Raw genomic sequence first — 19,970 nt, 5'->3', positions numbered from 1 at the left:
GGGCCAATACAAAAAGTTGGGCACCCTTGGAGACTTGTGTTCTCAGATAACTTTGACCAAGGTTTCAGACCTTAATTAGCCTGTTAGGGTTATGCCTTCTTCACTATAATTGGTAGGAAAGGCCAGGTGATGCAAATTTACAAGCTTTTCAAAAACCCAGCCTCCTCTAACCATGTGCCAGAAAAACAGCAGCCATGGGTTCTTCTAAGCAGCTGCCTAGCACTCTGAAAATGAAAATGGTGGATGCCCACAAAGCAGGAGAAGCCCATAAGAAGTTAGCAAACCGTTTTCAATTTGGCCTTTTCTCAGATCAAAATGTAATTAAGAAATTGCAGTTAATAGGAACAGTGGAGGTCAAGATAAGGTCTGGAAGACCAAGCAAAATTTCAATGAGAGCTGCTTGTAGAATTGCTGCAAAGACTTGACTGCAAAGGACCATGAGAAAGATTTTAGGAGACTCTGGAGTTGTGGTACATTGTTCTATTGTTCAGAGACACCTTCACAAATATGGCTTTCATGGAAGAGACATCAGAAAAAACCTCTCCTGCGTCCTCACCACAAAATTGTTCCATTGTGAAAACTCCCTTCAGGCGTATAGTAAAAAACATAAAAACATACTTGCCAACATTTTTGCATCTTTTTTTGAATACATACTTTTTTTTCCTAACCTATTCAAATGTAATCCATATGCCATCACCTGCCATATTACCAAGGTACACTATTGGAAAATATGGTGCCTCATAGAGGTACCATACAGTGGCATAATGGTATAGCATACAGAATCTAAGGGACCCTAATGCTGTGTCGATGTTACTATGCATTTGATGCCTACTTCTTGTACATTAATGGATTTTATGTATTTTTCCTGTATCCAGCAAGACTCTCTTTTTAGCTAAAACATACATTACAACAAATGACAGGTACATTACATTTCCATAATAGAATGTATCTTGAGGATCATAACGTTTCGCCGAGCTTGAACATACCAAAGTACGTAAATTCTGGACTGTAATCGATTCGTCTTGGATCTGTTACGTTAACAAATATAAAATCGTTCATCTTGAATGTGAACATGGCGCCAATCTGGGATGAATGCAGGTTAGAATGTGTCGGTTGGGTTATGAATGTGTTTGCCCCTTTCAACAAAAGCCTTTCTGTTTCGTGCGGTCTCTTCATATAGATGTAATGCACAAATGGAGCCTTCGGAAACAGTGTGGAGTCTGCAGTAAAACTGACTTGGGAGTACACATAATATACGCCAGGGATTTCCACTCGTAATTTTCCATTTATATATAAAACTTCTGATTTTGTTGTTAAATACCCTTTTTCTTTCCAACGAAGAGCTGTGAAGACAGATCAATGCATTTTACTTGATCTATTTAGTTGACTTGTGTCTTAAATATTTAGAATTGCTGTTAAGCAGGAAACAATGCGTGATAACCCTTAAATAATAGTAAGAGAATAAGTAATCATGCAGATGAAATCAGCCACAATTACATATTTGCATATTATATCACTGTGAGTCACTTTGGTGATATATCTTCTAAGCTTTGACCTAGTTTTAAATTGTTACTACTTGTTATTTTTTTATACAATGTTCTGATCCATGTCTTAAAGCAAAATCATCCAAGCATGCATGCTTTTGGAGGTATCATAAGAGATCTCTTTCATTTTAACAAGCTTAAGACAGTATAAGGTCAGTTTTAATCAGCTAAAAAAAACTGTATCTTCCAGTGATTCTATCTTTACCGTTCTTTAAAGAGGACCTGTTGTATAATCTCCTGGGAAATATGATAAAGTAAAAAAAGAATATAAACCTTTTTGTAATATATATATAATTAAGAAAATTAAATAAAATTTAGGGATAAAAGCTCTGTCCCTGTGATAAAGGGAGATCGGAGACAGCTGAAGTGCGGCTCTCCACTGTCTCACTATTTTGATTTTTACAGGTGTGTAAAACTTCCTGCTTCAGAGCCAGAAAATACAACTTGAGGAGCAGACTGGAGAGTGCACAGCATATAAACCCAATGGAGATCTGCGCTAGTGGCTTCATGCTGGCTATATAGTGATATATTGCATTTTAGAAGACGGATTTTTGTGTAATATTCAGATTACACCATTACAATGAGCTGTGTACTTTTTTTTTCCAGCAGATTAACATTTTTGTAGCCCTTTGGTTAAGCTAATAAATACCAATATTCTGCATAAAATAACATTTAAGCTCGTCAGATTTGGATTTCATTTATTGACATGCTTTTAGGAGACATTGTAGAAATAACTCACCATGTTTATGTATCTGTTTACGTGAATTTATGAGAAAACTAAAAATTCTATTAAATGTAATAAAGAGGAACACACGCGCGCTACCTCAACAAAAAAATGGATAGAACCCTCAGCCGCAGGAAACAGGACAGTCAGGTGCCACCGCTGTCATACAGATATCCAATAAATATTAGTGCAACTGAATCCGCGCTAAGGGGGTGACAGAATGAAAATAATATAGAGTACACTGGTGTGACAACAATGCACACAACACCCTAATGAAATCCTGGCAAAATAACCAAATATGATGAAACCACAAAGGGTGAATATCCGTCCTGTGCTCACCTACAAGACACAAGACCATAACAGGTCAACTGCAGCTAACCCCATGCCAGACCTGGAAACAGAGATGATAACCAAACTGAGGACACCGTTGGTGAAGCACCAGGTAAAGACTCACTGAGATGGAAGTGCAGCGCTGTGTAGCGTGGTCAATGCAGTCTGGTCTGTGTAGGAAGATCCGGTGTGTGTAAGTGCAGGCAGGAGTAATAGACAGCAATCAGCGGTGCAGTGCGGAAGCTGCCTAGAGCCAGGGAAAGCCCCGGCCGGTGGCATCCCTGGATACGAGCAGCAGAAAAACAAGGGGAGAGAATAGCTGGCACGAGACTCAGCGTGTGACGTCACAGAGATAGTACGGGGCAGCACAGAGACCAAAAAGACCGACGCGTTTCGAAGGAGTGGTGTCCTTCATCAGGGTTACCAGTCTCTGGATGCACCCAAACATTTAAATTCCTAAGTTGTCAATCTGAGTGAACCGCCTGCCCATTTAACCAATTGTTCTACTGCCTTTATAGTGATGCTGATCTAGAAGCTGCATGGACACAGGCCCAGACGCCATAGGTTGCAGAAGGAGAGTGGCAAAGTGAGAATTTTGGCACATGAAATAAAATGTATTAAATAAAATAATATAACACTATATAGAGAGTGTATGTCTATATTTTGTTCATTAAGATTATGCATCATATTGATGCAACAGAGCTACCTCTGTCTAAAATAACTCAATAAAAAATAAAAAAACTAATTAAAACCGACCTTTTATAAGTAACAGATTAAAAAATAGGACAAGTGTCGTCTAAAAACAAATACTGCTTAAAAAGATAGACAGGGAAAATAAATACAATGATGACGATGACGACCCAATGCAGTGTGTATCTATGTAGAGTTATGCATGAACATGTACGAATGACGTGGTAGTAAACCTACATGAAATCTTGGTACATAATATGAAAAAACTTGAATACATTTTATTTCATGTGCCAAAATTCTCACTTTGCCACTCTCCTTCTGCAACCTATGGTGTCTGGGCCTGTGTCCATGCAGCTTCTAGATCAGCATCACTATAACAGGCAGTAGAACAATTGGTTAAATGGGCAGGCGGTTCACTCAGATTGACAACATGGGAGTTTAAATGTTTGGGTGCATCCAGAGACCGGTAACCCTGATGAAGAAGGACGTCACTCCTTCGAAACGCGTCGGTCTTTTTTGTCTCTGTGTTGCCCCGTACTATCTCTGTGACGTCACACGCTGAGTCTCGTGCCAGCTATTCTCTCCCCTTGTTTTTCTGCTGCTCGTATCCAGGGACGCCACCGGCCGGGGCTTTCCCTGGCTCTAGGCAGCTTCCGCACTGCACCGCTGATTGCTGTCTATTACTCCTGCCTGTCCATCCTCCTGCCTGCACTTACACACGCCGGGTCTTCCTACACAGACCGGACTGCATTGACCACGCTACACAGTGCTGCACTTCCATCTCAGTGAGTCTTTACCTGGTGCTTCACCAACGGTGTCCTCAGTTTGGTTATCATCTCTGTTTCCAGGTCTGGCATGGGGTTAGCTGCAGTTGACCTGTTATGGTCTCGTGTCTTGTAGGTGAGCACAGGACGGATATTCACCCTTTGTGGTTTCATCATATTTGGTTATTTTGCCAGGATTTCATTAGGGTGTTGTGTGCATTGTTGTCACACCAGTGTACTCTATATTATTTTCATTCTGTCACCCCCTTAGCGCGGATTCAGTTGCACTACTAAAAATTCTATTAAACCAATGTCTCTTCAACGTGGCAAAAAAGGTAAATTCATTGCGTCACCATAAATCCTTAAAGTCTGCTCATGAAGCTCCATTTACAATTCAGATACTCATAGAATCATAGATTGTTAGAGTTGGAAGGGACCTCCGGGGTCATCGTGTCCAACCCCCTGCTCAATGCAGGTTCACTAAACCATCTTAGACAGATACTGTAATGAATCGCACCCCCACTCTCAGATGATATCTCCTGACAAAAGACAATATCACTAGATTTTGAGCTCAACCTGATAAACTGACAGTCAAACCTATGTTCTTGCATTTCTTACTTACTAATGACATGTATTTAAGGGAATTCTTAGAATTTCATCTAATGTCACATGTTGTTTTTTTTAATCTTTTAAGTATAAATCTCACCTATTAGGTGTGATTTGTTGAAGGTTGGCTTCATATATTAGCAACATTAGGGGATCACTGCTGTAGGGCTTATCTAATGACCATTGGCAATGAGTAACAAAATTGCAAAGTACTTTAGTTACCTACAGTGATGTTTTTAGCCCCGCAAAATCCTCCAAGTGCTATCTGCTGGATGCCTAATTTTTTTCTAAGTTTGTATACACTACTGTTATCACACGATCTGTAGAAGCAGATATTCTGAGACAGATTACAAGATGTCGAGTTTTATGGAGTTTTCGCCCCTCTACTCTCCTGTCAGTCTAACTGCATTTAGGTGTAATAAAGCGGTGGGCTTTCAGTTCATTGCAGGCAAGTCAATGGACAATGGCAGGTACAGAGTTAATAAAGCTTACAATACTATCAAATCTTAGAAAAGGGGACACCAAAGTTAATCATACTTAAGGTATTGTCCAGGCTTGGGCTTCTAGTCTGTAGTCATTCTATGTAACTGCAGACTTGTGAATCCTCAAAGTGAGCAGTGGGCGTGTTGTCAGGATTCTCCAATGCTGACACCAGGAGCCGGTGGTCATGTGACTGCAAGTATGTGATTTATATACATGCGGTCACGTCACGTACCGACTATACGTACGTGGCCTCGCTCTTTATAAGCAAATTGAACAAGGCTGGACAAGTCTAGTCGGAATATGACCAGGAGTATGCAAAAAGCATACTTGTGGTCACACGACCATCTGCTTTAGGCATTGGCATTGGAGAAACCTGACAGTGTGCTCTGAGGATTCACAAGTCTGCAGTCACATACAATGACTGCAGACTTGTGCCCCAAGTCTGAACAACCGCTTTAACTTCTACACTTCCTTAGTCCACCAAGGAAGTTTTAATTAGCATGAAATACTTTCCTATTTCCTCTTTTCTAAACCTGAGCATGTCCTACGATCAAGTCCATCTTGTGGTCTGAGAAATATGTCAAGTCTTTGCCCCAAATAAAAGAAAGCATAGCTACTGCTGCTGCCACAATTAAACTAAAAAGGGGTATTCCCATCTAGTCCATTTAGAGCATATAGTCCAGATATGTCATAACTATAGTAGTATAACCCATTATCAGACCTGCGTCATTTCACCAACTATCGAAACAGTGTCTTCATCAACCATATGAAGAATGCTAATCAGTCAACGGTTCTGAAAGAACATAAGTTCATAGCTTTGCTTCAAGTTTCAATTGTGCCTTCGACCTGCATTAATCAATATATCTAAGATCACGGTTTGCTTATTGCATGTATCTAAGAGGAAGATCTCTAACATGACTCACCACATATCAAAACCTGCTTCCTGTTTTAGGCATTGTTTTTCAAAACAGGCAGAAAAACTACCTATAACTACACAATGCATTGAGCCTAGGCGCACATAAAACAAAAACATTTTGTGACTGGTTGCAAATTCCCATTTCCTTTGTAACATATTCTCTGAATTACAATACCGGCCTTCCCTCCATTATTGCTCACTTAGGCTACATGAGGGACGTGTGGGCTTCTCCTCCTACCACTATCTTCCTCAATAACAAACAGTAAAGCATAGTTGAAGACAACCAACTGATAGGTCATGAATTGAAGGTGTATATATATCATCATGTGGGTTGAGCAATGTGTAGTGAAAATAAAATCTTCCCTAATTTTATAGTTCTGACTCACAAGAAGAACTTTGATAAAATATGGGAAAGTGATTGCAATGATAAGGGAGCCATTAACTGAAATCTATATAAAAAAAAACCTTAATTTGAGATTGTATAAAATACTGATGGGGAAATAATAGCAGGAAGACAACAGAAGACACACCAAAAACCCAATTTGTGAACAAGACCTAAAACAAAAAGTTTCATTGGACTTTTCACAACATTTAGTAACCTCCTCAGCCATCCGCATGTCCCTTCCGGGATATGTTTCTAAGGAACTGGGAGTGCTCCCTTTAGCAGGCTCATTGTCCCCAGAGGTTTCTATATACACAGGTCAAAGATGGAGAAGGCAAACAGGAAAAGAAATCCAGCTTCCAAAAATATCAAGATTTATTGAGGATAAAATCCAAAGTCCAATGACATGGTTCACAAGAGAATGAGTAGCAGCAGGCTACGCATTTCGAACAATGAGTTCTTTTTCAAAGCTTTGAAAAAGAACTCATTGGAAGCTGGATTTCTTTTCCTGTTTGCCTTATTGTTCCACGTGATGACTGCACGGTATCCGGGCTTCCCCACAACAAATGCCTAATAGGTGAGCTGGTTTTTTGCTATTTTTCCTTGCAAAGATGGAGAACCCTGTTTTCTGGAGCGCAATATACCGGTAGTAGTCTTTCAATTCATGTAATTAACCACATAGATTTCTAACATTCTCACTCACCTTCTTTGGTGCTGTTAGCTCTGTCTCCTACTAAATGTACCGCAACTACTCCTGTAATATATAACAGGACGTTAAAATTCATCAAGGTAAAACAAATTTCAGCCATATAATTTATTCAAGCGAATAGTTGATTAAAATAACCAAGGACATTTTTTATGTGTCCTAAAAATTAGCTGAAAAAGATTAAAAAAATGTTGATGTCTAATAGGATTTGTAGTTACGGTAAGTTTCCTTAGAATAGAAGTCGACTGTTCTTGACAATGTCATAGAACTTCAGAAATTATAGTTCATGAATATAGCACTAGAAGTACATAACTGAATAAAAGATAGAGTTCTAGAATTTGTGCATAAAAATTTATTTCAGAAAATGTTAATACATAAAACTCAAAATGATAAAAAAGGCTTATAGATCAATTTATATACTGTATGTTTACACCAATTAATATCAAACTAGAAAATTAGTAATGTTCTAATATACAGGTACGTTACAGGGGTTGACCAGTGAAAACAAGTTATCAATATCCTGTAGGATCGGTGATAATTGGTGGGTGTCCTGATCGGCAGAATGGAGAATGTTTGACTCTTATCTCCATTACAAAAAGCCACATGACTGCTCATTCATTCTCTATAAGGTTGATGGAAAAAGCCAAGCGCAGCACTTGGCAGCCTCATAGGGAATTAATAGGGCATCGATTGAGAAATCGCAGTGCTTCTCCATTATAATGAGGATAAAGGTTGCCCACTTTGCTGATCATTTGAGGTCCTAGAGGTCAAACCCCACCAATCAACATGTTATTGTGGCACCCCTAGGGGTATTTGCCACAAAAATAGTTACTGACAGTAAATGCAAATACTAAAATAGCAAGACTGCACTACCACCTCCGGCCAGAAGGGGGAGCTCCAGAGACTCCCCTTGATCCATTCTGGTCTGAGAGAAGAACTGGCAGTTGGGCTAAGGAGCTGAAAGTGAGAGGTCATACAGTTGAATCTCTAACAGCCCTGTGACTGTTACCAGGCCTAAATCACCGGCCTGAGGAGAAGAGGGATAGAGAAAAAGGACATTGTGGGAACCGGGTAGCATTAATCACTACCCAGAACAGGCGCAAAGACGGATACCGGATCCGTGGCTGTATTCATTACATATAATACAGCAACCGGAAAAACGTGAGGTGATATCAGCTTCACTAGGGTCGGACGCAGCAACAGACACAGAGTTCAGCGGTACTCCTGGAGGGGGTAAGCCGATAAAAGGACTCGGGTTGCCCGTCGAACCAGGACCCGGAGGGGACAGATTGGGCCGGCAGCCAGTTCACATACAGCAGCAGGGCCACACAGATATTGCGTACAATAAGAGGCGAAGACCCCGGCAGGGTCAAAGTAACTCAGAGTTCCCTTACAGACTCCGGTGACAGGACTGGTTGTAAATCCTTTTTTTGTTAAAGTAAACTGGTTAAACGTTTCAGTGCCTCAGTCTTTCATTTGGACAATAGCCATCTATCCAGGATTGGGATCATCACCGCTGGGAGAACCTGCTGCTGATCAAGTAAGTGCCTGTTCCCTCACGATACCCTTTACACTGTGCATTGCCTGAGGCCACAGCACCGGGTCAAGCCACCCGTGACACCCCCCTCAAGAGACAGACCCCATTGGTCCGGTGCTGGGTACCCCGGTCTCTTGGGCGTCACATTATCATCTATTTTGTGGATCGCTAATAAAATGTGTTCACCGGATAACTTACCCTTTAATAATTCTGTGCTGTTTCCTCAATGCCAGTCCAACTGGTCCCTGATACTTCATGTGATCTGTAACTGATGATACGACGGCCATGTGAAGTTATGTCGAGTGATCGCAGCAACTAATTGTCGCTTTTATGGTGATTCCATGTCACATGGAAGTCATTCGATGCCACAATCATATGACATCTCAACATCTCAACTTGCCGATAAGAAATGGGAACCAGTGGAAAACAGCACAGAAATACTAAGGTAAGCATTTTACAATTTGGACTCTCCTCCAGTTTTAGCAATATTAAAACCAAGTTTAAAAGGTCCAGAAAATATATTTAAAGAGGTTAGCCATTCTTTCAAATTTAAAGCCTATCCTTCGGATAGGCTAGCAATTTAAATGAATAGCCTATCCCTTAAGCTACACAACACCCAGTGAGAGACCTGTGATATCTGCAGCGCCTTTATTGTTTGCACCCCTCAAACAATTTATCAGTGCCTAGAATCCAACCCCCACACACTGATCTAATATTAAAGGCTTATTGCAAGGAGAGGTCATTTATTGAAAAGGTTGTAAACCCCTTTAATTAATTTTGTCTAAAGATACAAATCTCATAGTAGTAGTTGACGTGAATCCAAAACCAAATTTGCTTTTATGATCAGAATATCTTCTGACTTTCCACATAGTAGTTTGGTTGAAACGCTTTGCAAACAGGATGTTAAGTTATAATGACACAGCGCTCACTTTTTTGCATAAAATGTGTGCTGTGAAATAAACACTTATTTGCACATTTATGTCAAACTGGACTTCCGATAACAATGATTTTCTGTTTTAATAAGTGTGAAAGAATGCAAATAGAATCTCCATCTTGGATCTACTAAATATGGCAGTGAGATGAGCAAAGAAAATTTAGGGATACACAACTAGAGGGGATCAATTGGCAAGATACCAAGAGCATCTTCAACTCCACTTGGCCAACTAAAATTAACAGGACTCTAGGCCAACATAGGTTCCAAATTCCCAATCACTACACATAATCCCTGTATAAGGTGCTGCAGGAGACCACAGTAGTGCTGTTGGTTGGTTGAGGTTTTATGTCTATATTGCATCTTTCAAATTGGCTTCCACTAGTCTTCTCATTTAGTCTTATCCTTAGTGAAATCGCGGACTTTTTCAACATAGCAATTATCCAAAACACACCTCTGGTGCATTTCTGAAGAAAGACAGGATGAAAGTGATTCAGTGGCGAAGTGTCTCCTGGTCAGAACCTAATTGAACACCTATGGAGTATTCTGAGACAAGTTGAGCATCACTCTCCATCCAGCCTCCAGGCTCTAAAAAAGCTCATTCTTGAAAAATGGGAAAAAAATAGATATTGCAATATGTTGTCAAGTTTGTTCCTTCCATGCCTAGAAGACTTGGTGCTCACAATAAAAATCAGGGTGTATTCATCAACTAATTTTCATTTGGTACGGTAATTAAAGTTGTATACATTAATCTTTCTTTCATGTTAGGAGTTTAAAAAAACTGTTCTATGAAACTCATTTTGTCAAAAATTTGGAAATTGTTCTTCAAAGGGTGTGTACTCATTAATGCTGAGCATTGTAGGTCCTTACTTTGCTACAGGTTGGCATTGACTTGTTTATGAAACCTAACATGACTTATGTTATGGTACCAGCATTATTAAAAGATTGTCTCTGCCATTTTTGATTAGCTTGTTTTTCATCCCAAGCAGGAAACCCCTAAAGCAGTGTTTTCCAAACCTAAGTAAGCTAATTAAAATTTTGGAAAATTGTTTCCTCTTTTGGTAGAAGCACATTATCCCATCGTTACCCAGTGTCCTAGTATATTCCTATTATTATGAAAATAATGATAAGTGTCAAGATCCCTTAGGTCAGGGGTCCCCAACTCCAGTCCTCAAGGCCCACCAACATGTCATGTTTTCAGGATTTCCTTAGTCTTGCCCAGGTAATAATTGCATCACCTGTGCAATGCAAAGGAAATCCTGAAAACATGACCTGTTGGTGGGCCTTGAGGACTGGAGTTGGGGACCCCTGCCTTAGGTGACAAAACTTTTTATATGGGTTAAAAGAATCTATTTATATAATTGCCTTGTAATGTTTTCATTTCCTGTTCTGTCCAGATGTCATCGTATCCCAGAATTCCAAGCAGAGGAAGTTCACCCACCGCCATATTGGGACACTCAAGTCATGGGTGTCTCAGTATAGAAACTGCTGCTTATACCAACCTATTGCGCGGTACCACCAGCGGACCACTGTCGCACCACACACTCACACACACACACTCTGTATGCCGTATGCACCACACACACACTCACGCAGCCTCCAGCGGAACACCGTCGCGAACACGCCACCGCCGGGATCAGCCAAATGATTCACTGACTGCTGCCATCTTTGTACAAGAGGAGCACATGCATAGTTTTAATGTGACCACCGCTATCTGTCTGCACAAAGATGGCAGTGGTCTGATTGACTGCGCAGGTGCAGTGAATCATTCGGCTAATCTCGGCGGCAGATGCACGACGTGTCTACAGGCAGAGGAAGCCGGTCATATTAAAGGGGTTTTCCCATGAACAAAAGTTCATTTTAAAAATTGTCTGTGTCTGACCGTGTACGGAGCATACCACATCTCCTGGGCAGGGGAGGAAGCAAAAGACAATACTGACATTACAGCAGGGGATCATAGTGGATTCATTTTGTGAGGTAAAATATTTCACTGACTGTTTTTTAAAAATATTTCACCTCACAAAATGTATCCTCTACGATATCCTGTTGTAATGTCAGTATTGTCTTTTGCTTCCTCCCCTGCCCAAGAGCTGTGGTATGTTCGGTACACGGTCAGACACAGACAATTTTTAAAATGAACTTTAAAAAGCAAATATCAACACCAACATGGCTCCTTCTAAAAAGTATGCCAATGACAATGAAAGGAAAGCAGCAAAGGCACAACGTCGAAGACAACAAAGGGCAAATGAGACTCTTGAAGAAAACAGCATCGCTGGGACAAAAACAATGCATATAAGCGTAGGCGTCAAGAACATGAGTCCCCTGATGCAAAAGTCATTAGATTATCACAGGATGCCATTAGGCAACAACAGTGCCTCATGCCATGCCTGCCCCCATTGTGACATTACCTCCCTCCGTATCGGGCCTCCATCTAGTTTCTTTAAAAGTGGTTTTAGGGAATAAAGCATGTGGATAGGTAGTATATGTATAGTAGCATAATTTTGTTTTTCAAATGTTTCTTTGTTCATTTCTAAATGGTCATTAAATATTTATCAGATACGTCACACTTAACACTTTCCTTTGTCTTGCATTATATGACTTGACTATAACAATCATCTTAAACAATTAGAAGACTCAAATACAATTTAAAGTTCACGATACCTTTCTTTAATGAAACATCTCCTACGTAAGGAATAGGGCTCGATATCTCATTTCCATCTAAAGTTAAAACACAAACGTATTATTTCTATATTTGTAACTCATTGTGACTCCTATGATATTCTGGACAGATATCATGTGTTCTTGACTTGGAATATGACTTAGAACTAATTATATCGATGGACTATAACATTAAACACATGTTTGTTCTGTTTGCTAATGTGACCATTTGACCCTTTGTTTTCTGTTTTGAATAAATGGTTTGAATATCACTATAGTAATAGAAACCAATATAATTGTTAGAAGAAACCTGCATTTGTCACCAATTATCCAGGTCTTATTTCGGGGACGTTTAATAACATTGAACGTTTAATACTAAATATTACATCATATTGTTGTTCATATTCTGATGTGAAGTTCCAATCACTTAAAGATGTTAATATGTCAGTGGTTGTAAGAAAAAATGATTATGATATTAAAATTAAATTAACAGATCAAGGCCAGAAAAATATTACAATTTGAGAGTCATTGCAAGCTTTCAAGACTACTCGAGTCTCTTCACTTGAGTAGTCTCGAAAGATTGCAATTTGTTTCCATCTTTTCGGTTAGCCATTAAAACTTATCAACCACTGAGAATTCTCAAATTTTAATATTTTTCCATCTACTTTGTACACGGTACAAAGATATATATTTTTCCAGATCAAGGCTGATATTCATATAGATTGTTTCCTATTACTAATCTGCAAACCAATAATCCGATTTATACAAATTGGAAGGCATGAGCTACAAATTATTTTGACTCTAGTATTATAGTGATACGTATAGTTTTAAAGGATAAATAGCATAAGAAAAGGTCTGCATTTTCTTACAAAACATTAACGATCATTAGCTATGTTAGATTTTATTGTTCACTCCAATTCAAGTAAATGAGGCTGTTGCAATACCAGACACAATGAATATAACAACGAAAGGTTATACACATTCAGTATCCATTCATGACCAGAGTCTATGGGGTCATTCATCAAAGTGTTATCATCAGAAAACTGAAACTTTGAAAACTTGATAATTTTTTGTGCAACGCAGACTTTCACAACAATATAAGCATTTTAATGCCTGTTTCAAAAATGGATGGTGCTGGAGAGAAGCCATGGCGGGGCTATTGCCAACACATCAAGTTCATGAATAGTACCAGGGTTTCTTATGCAAGAAATGTTACTCCAGTCTCTGACTAAAGTAACATTTCTGGCAAGACTCACAGAGGTGCATGCCACTAATAAAAAGCACTGAATTAATTAAGTCATGCGCTTCTTAAATAATTTGGCCGATCTCATTTTTACATGGCCCTCAATAAGACTGGCATAAAAAAACACTTTCAATTTCTTCATAAATTTGGGTCTTTACATTGCTGCTTTATGGACTTTAAAATTGTTGTAAAGTGCTGTTTTATCAATCTATATAAGTACAATATACTGGACCTAATAAATCAATCCTCACTGTTTTACACCATCGTTGGATGTCTGTTGGTTCTTTAGACGTAGCTCTGGAGGATCATTTCCCTGGATGATGTGTATTGTGGAGGAGCGGATGCTGATCATTGGTGGTTTAAATAGAGACTTCTATCTTATGAGACCCTTATATAAACACCTGACTCTGGATGTGAGTGGGTACTGAATTTGCATAGCCTTATGTTTTTAGTAGTCCAACATTATATTTATTGTGGCTTTTCTGCGAAAGGCGTTCAAGGCTTTCTTCTTCATTACCAGACACAGCCGATGGATACAGGCTGTGCTGTTTTGTAAAGAACAAAATAAAAGCAGAAACTCTTCTTTAAACATGTCTGACTTATTTAATGACTCAGTCAGACATCTGCTTTTCATGTACAAGTGCTATCCTTGTTTATCACAGATAGCACTCATACATTTGATAGTCCATAGGGCCATTAACATGTCCATGCTTTTTTGTGGAACAAAAAGTCAGCGGGAAATCGCTGAGACATGTCTGATTCTGATTGGGGTCAGATAAAAATTGGCAATGCAAGTCAATGGATCCGTGAAAAAAATCTCACGGCATGTGGATGACATCCCACTGCGGTCTGATTTTCACAGACTGTCCGAGGTGGAGAAAATTCTTTTTTTTTTTCTTTTTAGTTCTCCATGTTTGAGAAAACCTGATGATGCTCAGGTCTGATCATAATAAAAGGTCTGTGCTCTGCCTCTTGCCAGGTTTTAGCTATTTCAAGTAGGTGCTCTGAGATGAGTTGGAAATGCAGTGCAATCCATGACCAGCATGTAATAGAGCAAAAGGAGCTAAACACATAGGACATAGGTTTATGGGAAAAGATTTAATCACTGAAATCCCTCATTCTGGGCTCAGCAGTAGTGATCAGCGAGTGTGCTCGTTATTTGAGTTTTCCGAGCATGCTTGGGTGTTGTCCAAGTATCTTGGGTGTGCTCGTAGATTATGATTGTCGCCGCAGCTGCATGATTTGCGGCTGTTAGACAACTTGAACACATTTAGGTATTGCCTGTTTGTTAGAGAATCCCCACATGTATTGAGGTTGTCTAGCAGCCACAAATCATGCAGCTGCGGGGACAAAAGCATAATCTCTGAGCATGCCCAAGATACTCAGAGAACACCCGAGCATGCTTGGAAAACTTGACTAACGAGCACACTCGCTCATCACTACTCAGCAGTTAAGAGGGTGGTACTAATCAGTGACTGACAGTTATCTCTGTATACAGCAGTGTTCCCCAACTCCGGTCCTCAAGAGCCACCAACAGGTCATGTTTTGAGGATTTCCTTAGTATTGCACAGGTGATAATTGCATCACCTGGACAAGCAAGCATTCAATCACCTGTGCAATACTAAGGAAATCCTCAAAACATGACCTGTTGGTGGCTCTTGAGGACCGGACTTGGGGAACACTGGTATACAGTTAGGTTCATATATTTTTGGACAGAGACAACATTTTTCTAATTTTGGTTATAGACATTACCACAATGAATTTTAAACAAAACAATTCAGATGCAGTTGAAGTTCAGACTTTCAGCTTTCATTTGAGGGTATCCACATTAAAATTGGATGAAGGGTTTAGGAGTTTCAGCTCCTTAACATGTGCCACCCTGTTTTTAAAGGGGCCAAAAGTAATTGGACAATTGACTCCAAGGCTATTTCATGGACAGGTTTGGGCAATCCCTTCGTTGTGTCATTCTCAATTAAGCAGATAAAAGGCCTGGAGTTGATTTGAGGTGTGGTGCTTGCATTTGGAAGGTTTTGCTGTGAAGTAAACATGCGGTCAAAGGAGCTCTCCATGCTGGTGAGACAAGCCATCCTTAAGCTGCGAAAACAAAAAAAAACCCATCCGAGAAATTGCTACAATATTAGGAGTGTCAAAATCTACAGTTTGGTACATCCTGAGAAAGAAACAAAGTACTGGTGAACTCATCAACGCAAAAAGACCTGGGCGCCCACGGAAGATAGCAGTGGTGGATGATCGCAGAACAATCTCCATGGTGAAGAGAAACCCCTTCACAGCAGCCAACCAAGTGAACAACACTCTCCAGGAGGTCGGCGTATCAATATCCAAATCTACCATAAAGAGAAGACTGCATGAAAGTAAATACAGAGGGTTCACTGCACGGTGCAAGCCACTCATAAGCATCAAGAATAAAAAGGCTAGACTGGACTTTGCTAAAAAACATCTAAAAAAGCCAGCACAGTTCTAGAAGAACATTCTTTGGACAGATGAAACCAAGATCAACCTCTACCAGAATGATGGAAAGAGAAAAGTATGGTGAAGGCGTGGTACAGCTCATGATCCAAAGCATACCACATCATCTGTAAAACACGGTGGAGGCAGTGTGATGGCTTGGGCATGCATGGCTGCCAGTGGCACTGGGTCACTAGTGTTCATTGATGATATGACACAGGACAGAAGCAGCCGAATGAATTCTGAGGTATTCAGAGACATACTGTGTGCTCAGATCCAGCTAAATGCAGCCAAACTGATTGGTCGTCGTTTCATACTACAGATGGACAATGACCCAAAACATAAAGCCAAAGCAACCCAGGGGTTTATTAAAGCAAAGAAGTGGAATATTCTGGAATGGCCAAGTCATTCACCTGATCTCAACCAAATTGAGCATGCATTTCACTTCTTAAAGACTAAACTTCAGACAGAAAGGCCCACAAACAAACAGCAACTGAAAACCACCACAGTGAAGGCCTGGCAGAGCATCAAAAAGGAGGAAACACAGCGTCTGGTGATGTCCATGAGTTCAAGACTTCAGGCAGTCATTGCCAACAATGGGTTTTCAACCAAGTACTAAAAATGAACATTTTATTTAAAATTATTGAATCTGTCCAATTACTTTTGGTCCCTTTAAAAACAGGGCAGCACATGTTAAGGAGCTGAAACTCCTAAACCCTTCATCCAATTTTAATGTGGATACCCTCAAATGAAAGCTGAAAGTCGGAACTTCAACTGCATCTGAATTGTTTTGTTTAAAATTCATTGTGGTAATGTCTATAACCAAAATTAGAAAAATATTGTCTCTGTCCAAATATATATGGACCTAACTGTATACACTGATCAGGACCACCCACTACTAATCTCAGGGATTTCAATGATTGAACCTGGTACTGAACCTTTTCCCATAAACCTATATATCAATCTGTTCAGCTTATCTAATTCTATCAGACTCTGTCCCTGAATTGTGCAGCATTTATTAACTGCTTTTTAAGTGGCTCTAGTTTCTGGACTGGACACTTATCTACTAAGAAACCAAAGAGTAACTAGAAGAATGTGTAAGGGCCTCTTCCATTTTAGTTAACCACATCCAATTTTTAAAATATCTCTTAAGATGACCATGGACAATAATTGGCTATTAGTAGATCCTATTTTTTACCTTGGGATCCATCAACAATATCAACACGATCATTCTCAGTTTGGCCTTAGTGGATATTCTCCTAAAATTATTTTTTTTAAGAACTAGCATGTGAACTTTTAATTTACCTGTTAGCTTAGCAGGTTTTTCTTCCGAAGGTCCTAGCTGATTGATCTACAGAAAGAAACCATGTATTAGTGCAAATTAGTAACTAAAAGAAAGTCCTCAATTCAATCTGTGTTTCCAAACAATGATATTAAAAAAAATATTAACTTGCAGATATGAAGTTAATCTGCAGGTTAATAGCTTTTCTAACACTGTGCAGCTACTGCACTGATAGCCCAGCTGCCAGGAGGAAATTAACATTATTGCTTCAGACATCCTTGGGCTTTCAGTCATTGAGGGGTGGCTGGCATGGCTTCAGTCACCATTCAGCGCATAGTGAGTGGCGGCAGTAACCATTCCTCCGACAGTGACTGACAGCTGGCTCAGCATTTGGGCCGACCAACAGTGAGTGGTGACTGAAAGCCTGAGGCTGCCGGGGAAAATTACTTTTTTATGTTATTGGTTTATTAGGTTTAATTTTTTGTGCAAAGTTAAAAAAATATATCAACAGATAATTTTACTTGTAAATTCAAGTCTTGATAAGTACATTGTCATAAGATCTGCTACAACACTTTCCAATCTATCCAATTTCCCTTTCAACTTGTTCTAAAAAATTTCAATGATCTGCATCTGGTAAAGATAGGAGTCATATGTTCCAACTCTGCAAGATATGTGCTGAATGATATTTCACCATTTTCACACAAATGAGCTCCAAATGTGTGACCACCCATTCAGTTGATTTCAAGGACCAGGACTCCCTTTTTGCCCACCCTGTAGTATTTATGTGTCTAAACTCTTTATATCCTGTGTCTCAATGCTTGATGTTAGTACAGTGCTTATATATATATATATATATATATATATATATATATATATATATATATATATATATATATTTATATATATATATATATATATATATAGTCATGGGCAAAAGTGTTGGCACCCTTGAAATTGTTCCAGAAAATTAAGTAATTCTCCCAGAAAATTATTGCAGTTACATATGTTTGTTATACACATTTATTTCCTTTGTGTGTGTTGGAATAACACAAAAAAAAAACAGAAAAAAATGGCAAATTGGACATCATTTCACACAAAACTTCAAAAATGGTCCAGACAAAATTATTGACACCTTTCAAAAATTGTGGGTAAAAAACTTTGTTTCAAGCATGTGATGCTTGTTCAGACTCACTTATGGCAAGTGACAGGTGTGGGCAACATGAAAATCACACCTGAAACCAGATAAAAGGGGAGAAGTTGACTCAATCTTTTGCATTGTGTGTCTCTGTGTGTCACACTAAGCAAGGAGAGCAGAAAGAGGAGAAGAGAACTGTCAGAGGGCTTGAGAACCAAAATTGTTGAAAAATATAAATAATCTCAAGGTTACAAGTCCATCTTCAGAGATCTTCATGTTCCTTTGTCCATGGTGCACAACATAATCAAGAAGTTTACAACCCATGGCACGGTAGCTAATCTCCCTGGACATGGAAGTCAGAGAAAAATTGATGAAAGGTTGCAACGCAGGATAATCCAAATGGTGGATAAGCAGTCCCAATCAAGTTCCAAAGAAAATCAAGCTGTTCTGCAGGCTCAGGATGCATCAGTGTCAACGTGATCTATCCGACAACATTTATGGCAGGAGGTCCAGGAGGACCCCACTGATGGGACAGAGACATTAAAAAGCTAGACTGCAGTTTGCCAAAATGTACATAAGTAAGCCAAAATCCTTCTGGGAAAGCGTCTTGTGGACAGATGAGACCAAGATAGAGCTTTTTGGTAAAGCACATCATTCTGTTTACTAAAACCGGAATAAGGCCTACAAAAAAAAACCCACAGTGCCTTCAGTTAAATATGGTGGAGGGTCAAAGATGTTTTGGGGTTGTTTTTCTGCCTCTAGATACACACAAAAAAGTTCTGTCCTAAGCCAGCGTAGGGTAACAACTCTGAATAACAATTTGCCAAAAGGCAACTAATCCCTAACTACAGACTTAAAATATAACTTTTATTATCAATACAGAAGAGTTAAAAATCACACTAGTCCACTCAGTATAAGGAGGACACTAATATATGATCCATTGGACTCACGTCCTATATCATATTCATTGTCTAAACATGAAATTCAATTATAGGCATATGGAACAGGTGCGGCTGCTACCGATTTACCAAATCTATTGCCTTACTAAAGCTGCATAGTGCATATTAAAATATTCCCCTAAGCCTCCCCAACATGTTTTGCTAGCTTCTCCGGAAGAAGCCAGCGGCGAAACACGTGTCAGGGTGTGGGGAGTCCACTCTGCTACAATTTGAGGTGCATTATTATGTGATTTTGGGTCCTAACTTTTATATGTTCCCCCACTGTTGGGTTTAAGCCATTGGCTGTGGAGATTCCTTCACTTCAATGTATACATTGGCAGTGATTGTTTCTTGAGGTTATTTGACTGGTGATGACTTGTATAGGGGGCCCCACATGGAATATGGTGACTATTTGCGCATCTTTTGCATGAGATTTACTACTTGATTAACCCTTTGCCTCTCTTTTTAATTATACTTAAGGTACCTTCACACTGAGCGACTTTAGAACGATAGCGATCTGAGACGTTACAGCGTCCTGGATAGCGATATCGTTATCGTTATGTTTGACACGCAGCAGCGATCAGGATCCTGCTGTGACATCGCTGGTCGGAGCTAGAAGGCCAGAACTTTATTTC

The 19,970-nt window shown here is 39.5% G+C and overlaps 1 protein-coding gene across 1 annotated transcript in view; it reads right to left on the bottom strand.

The window, feature by feature from the left end:
* Nucleotides 1-957: 957 nt before the first annotated feature.
* Nucleotides 958-19,970, bottom strand: part of CD40LG (CD40 ligand) — a 33,226-nt gene continuing 14,213 nt past the window's right edge. Inside the window, exons 3-7 of the mRNA XM_069754491.1 lie at nucleotides 17,286-17,331; nucleotides 12,275-12,331; nucleotides 9,817-9,825; nucleotides 7,143-7,187; nucleotides 958-1,343 (exon numbers count right to left, since the gene is read on the bottom strand). Coding sequence (XP_069610592.1) covers nucleotides 958-1,343; nucleotides 7,143-7,187; nucleotides 9,817-9,825; nucleotides 12,275-12,331; nucleotides 17,286-17,331 — 543 coding nt within the window. The remainder of the gene's footprint in view (nucleotides 1,344-7,142; nucleotides 7,188-9,816; nucleotides 9,826-12,274; nucleotides 12,332-17,285; nucleotides 17,332-19,970) is intronic.

Source organism: Ranitomeya imitator, chromosome 2 (genome assembly GCF_032444005.1).
Source record: "Ranitomeya imitator isolate aRanImi1 chromosome 2, aRanImi1.pri, whole genome shotgun sequence".
NCBI classification, from domain to species: Eukaryota; Metazoa; Chordata; class Amphibia; order Anura; family Dendrobatidae; genus Ranitomeya; species Ranitomeya imitator.
The sequence above is the reverse complement of the archived record's forward strand: the minus strand, read 5'-3'. Positions and strand labels throughout refer to the sequence as shown.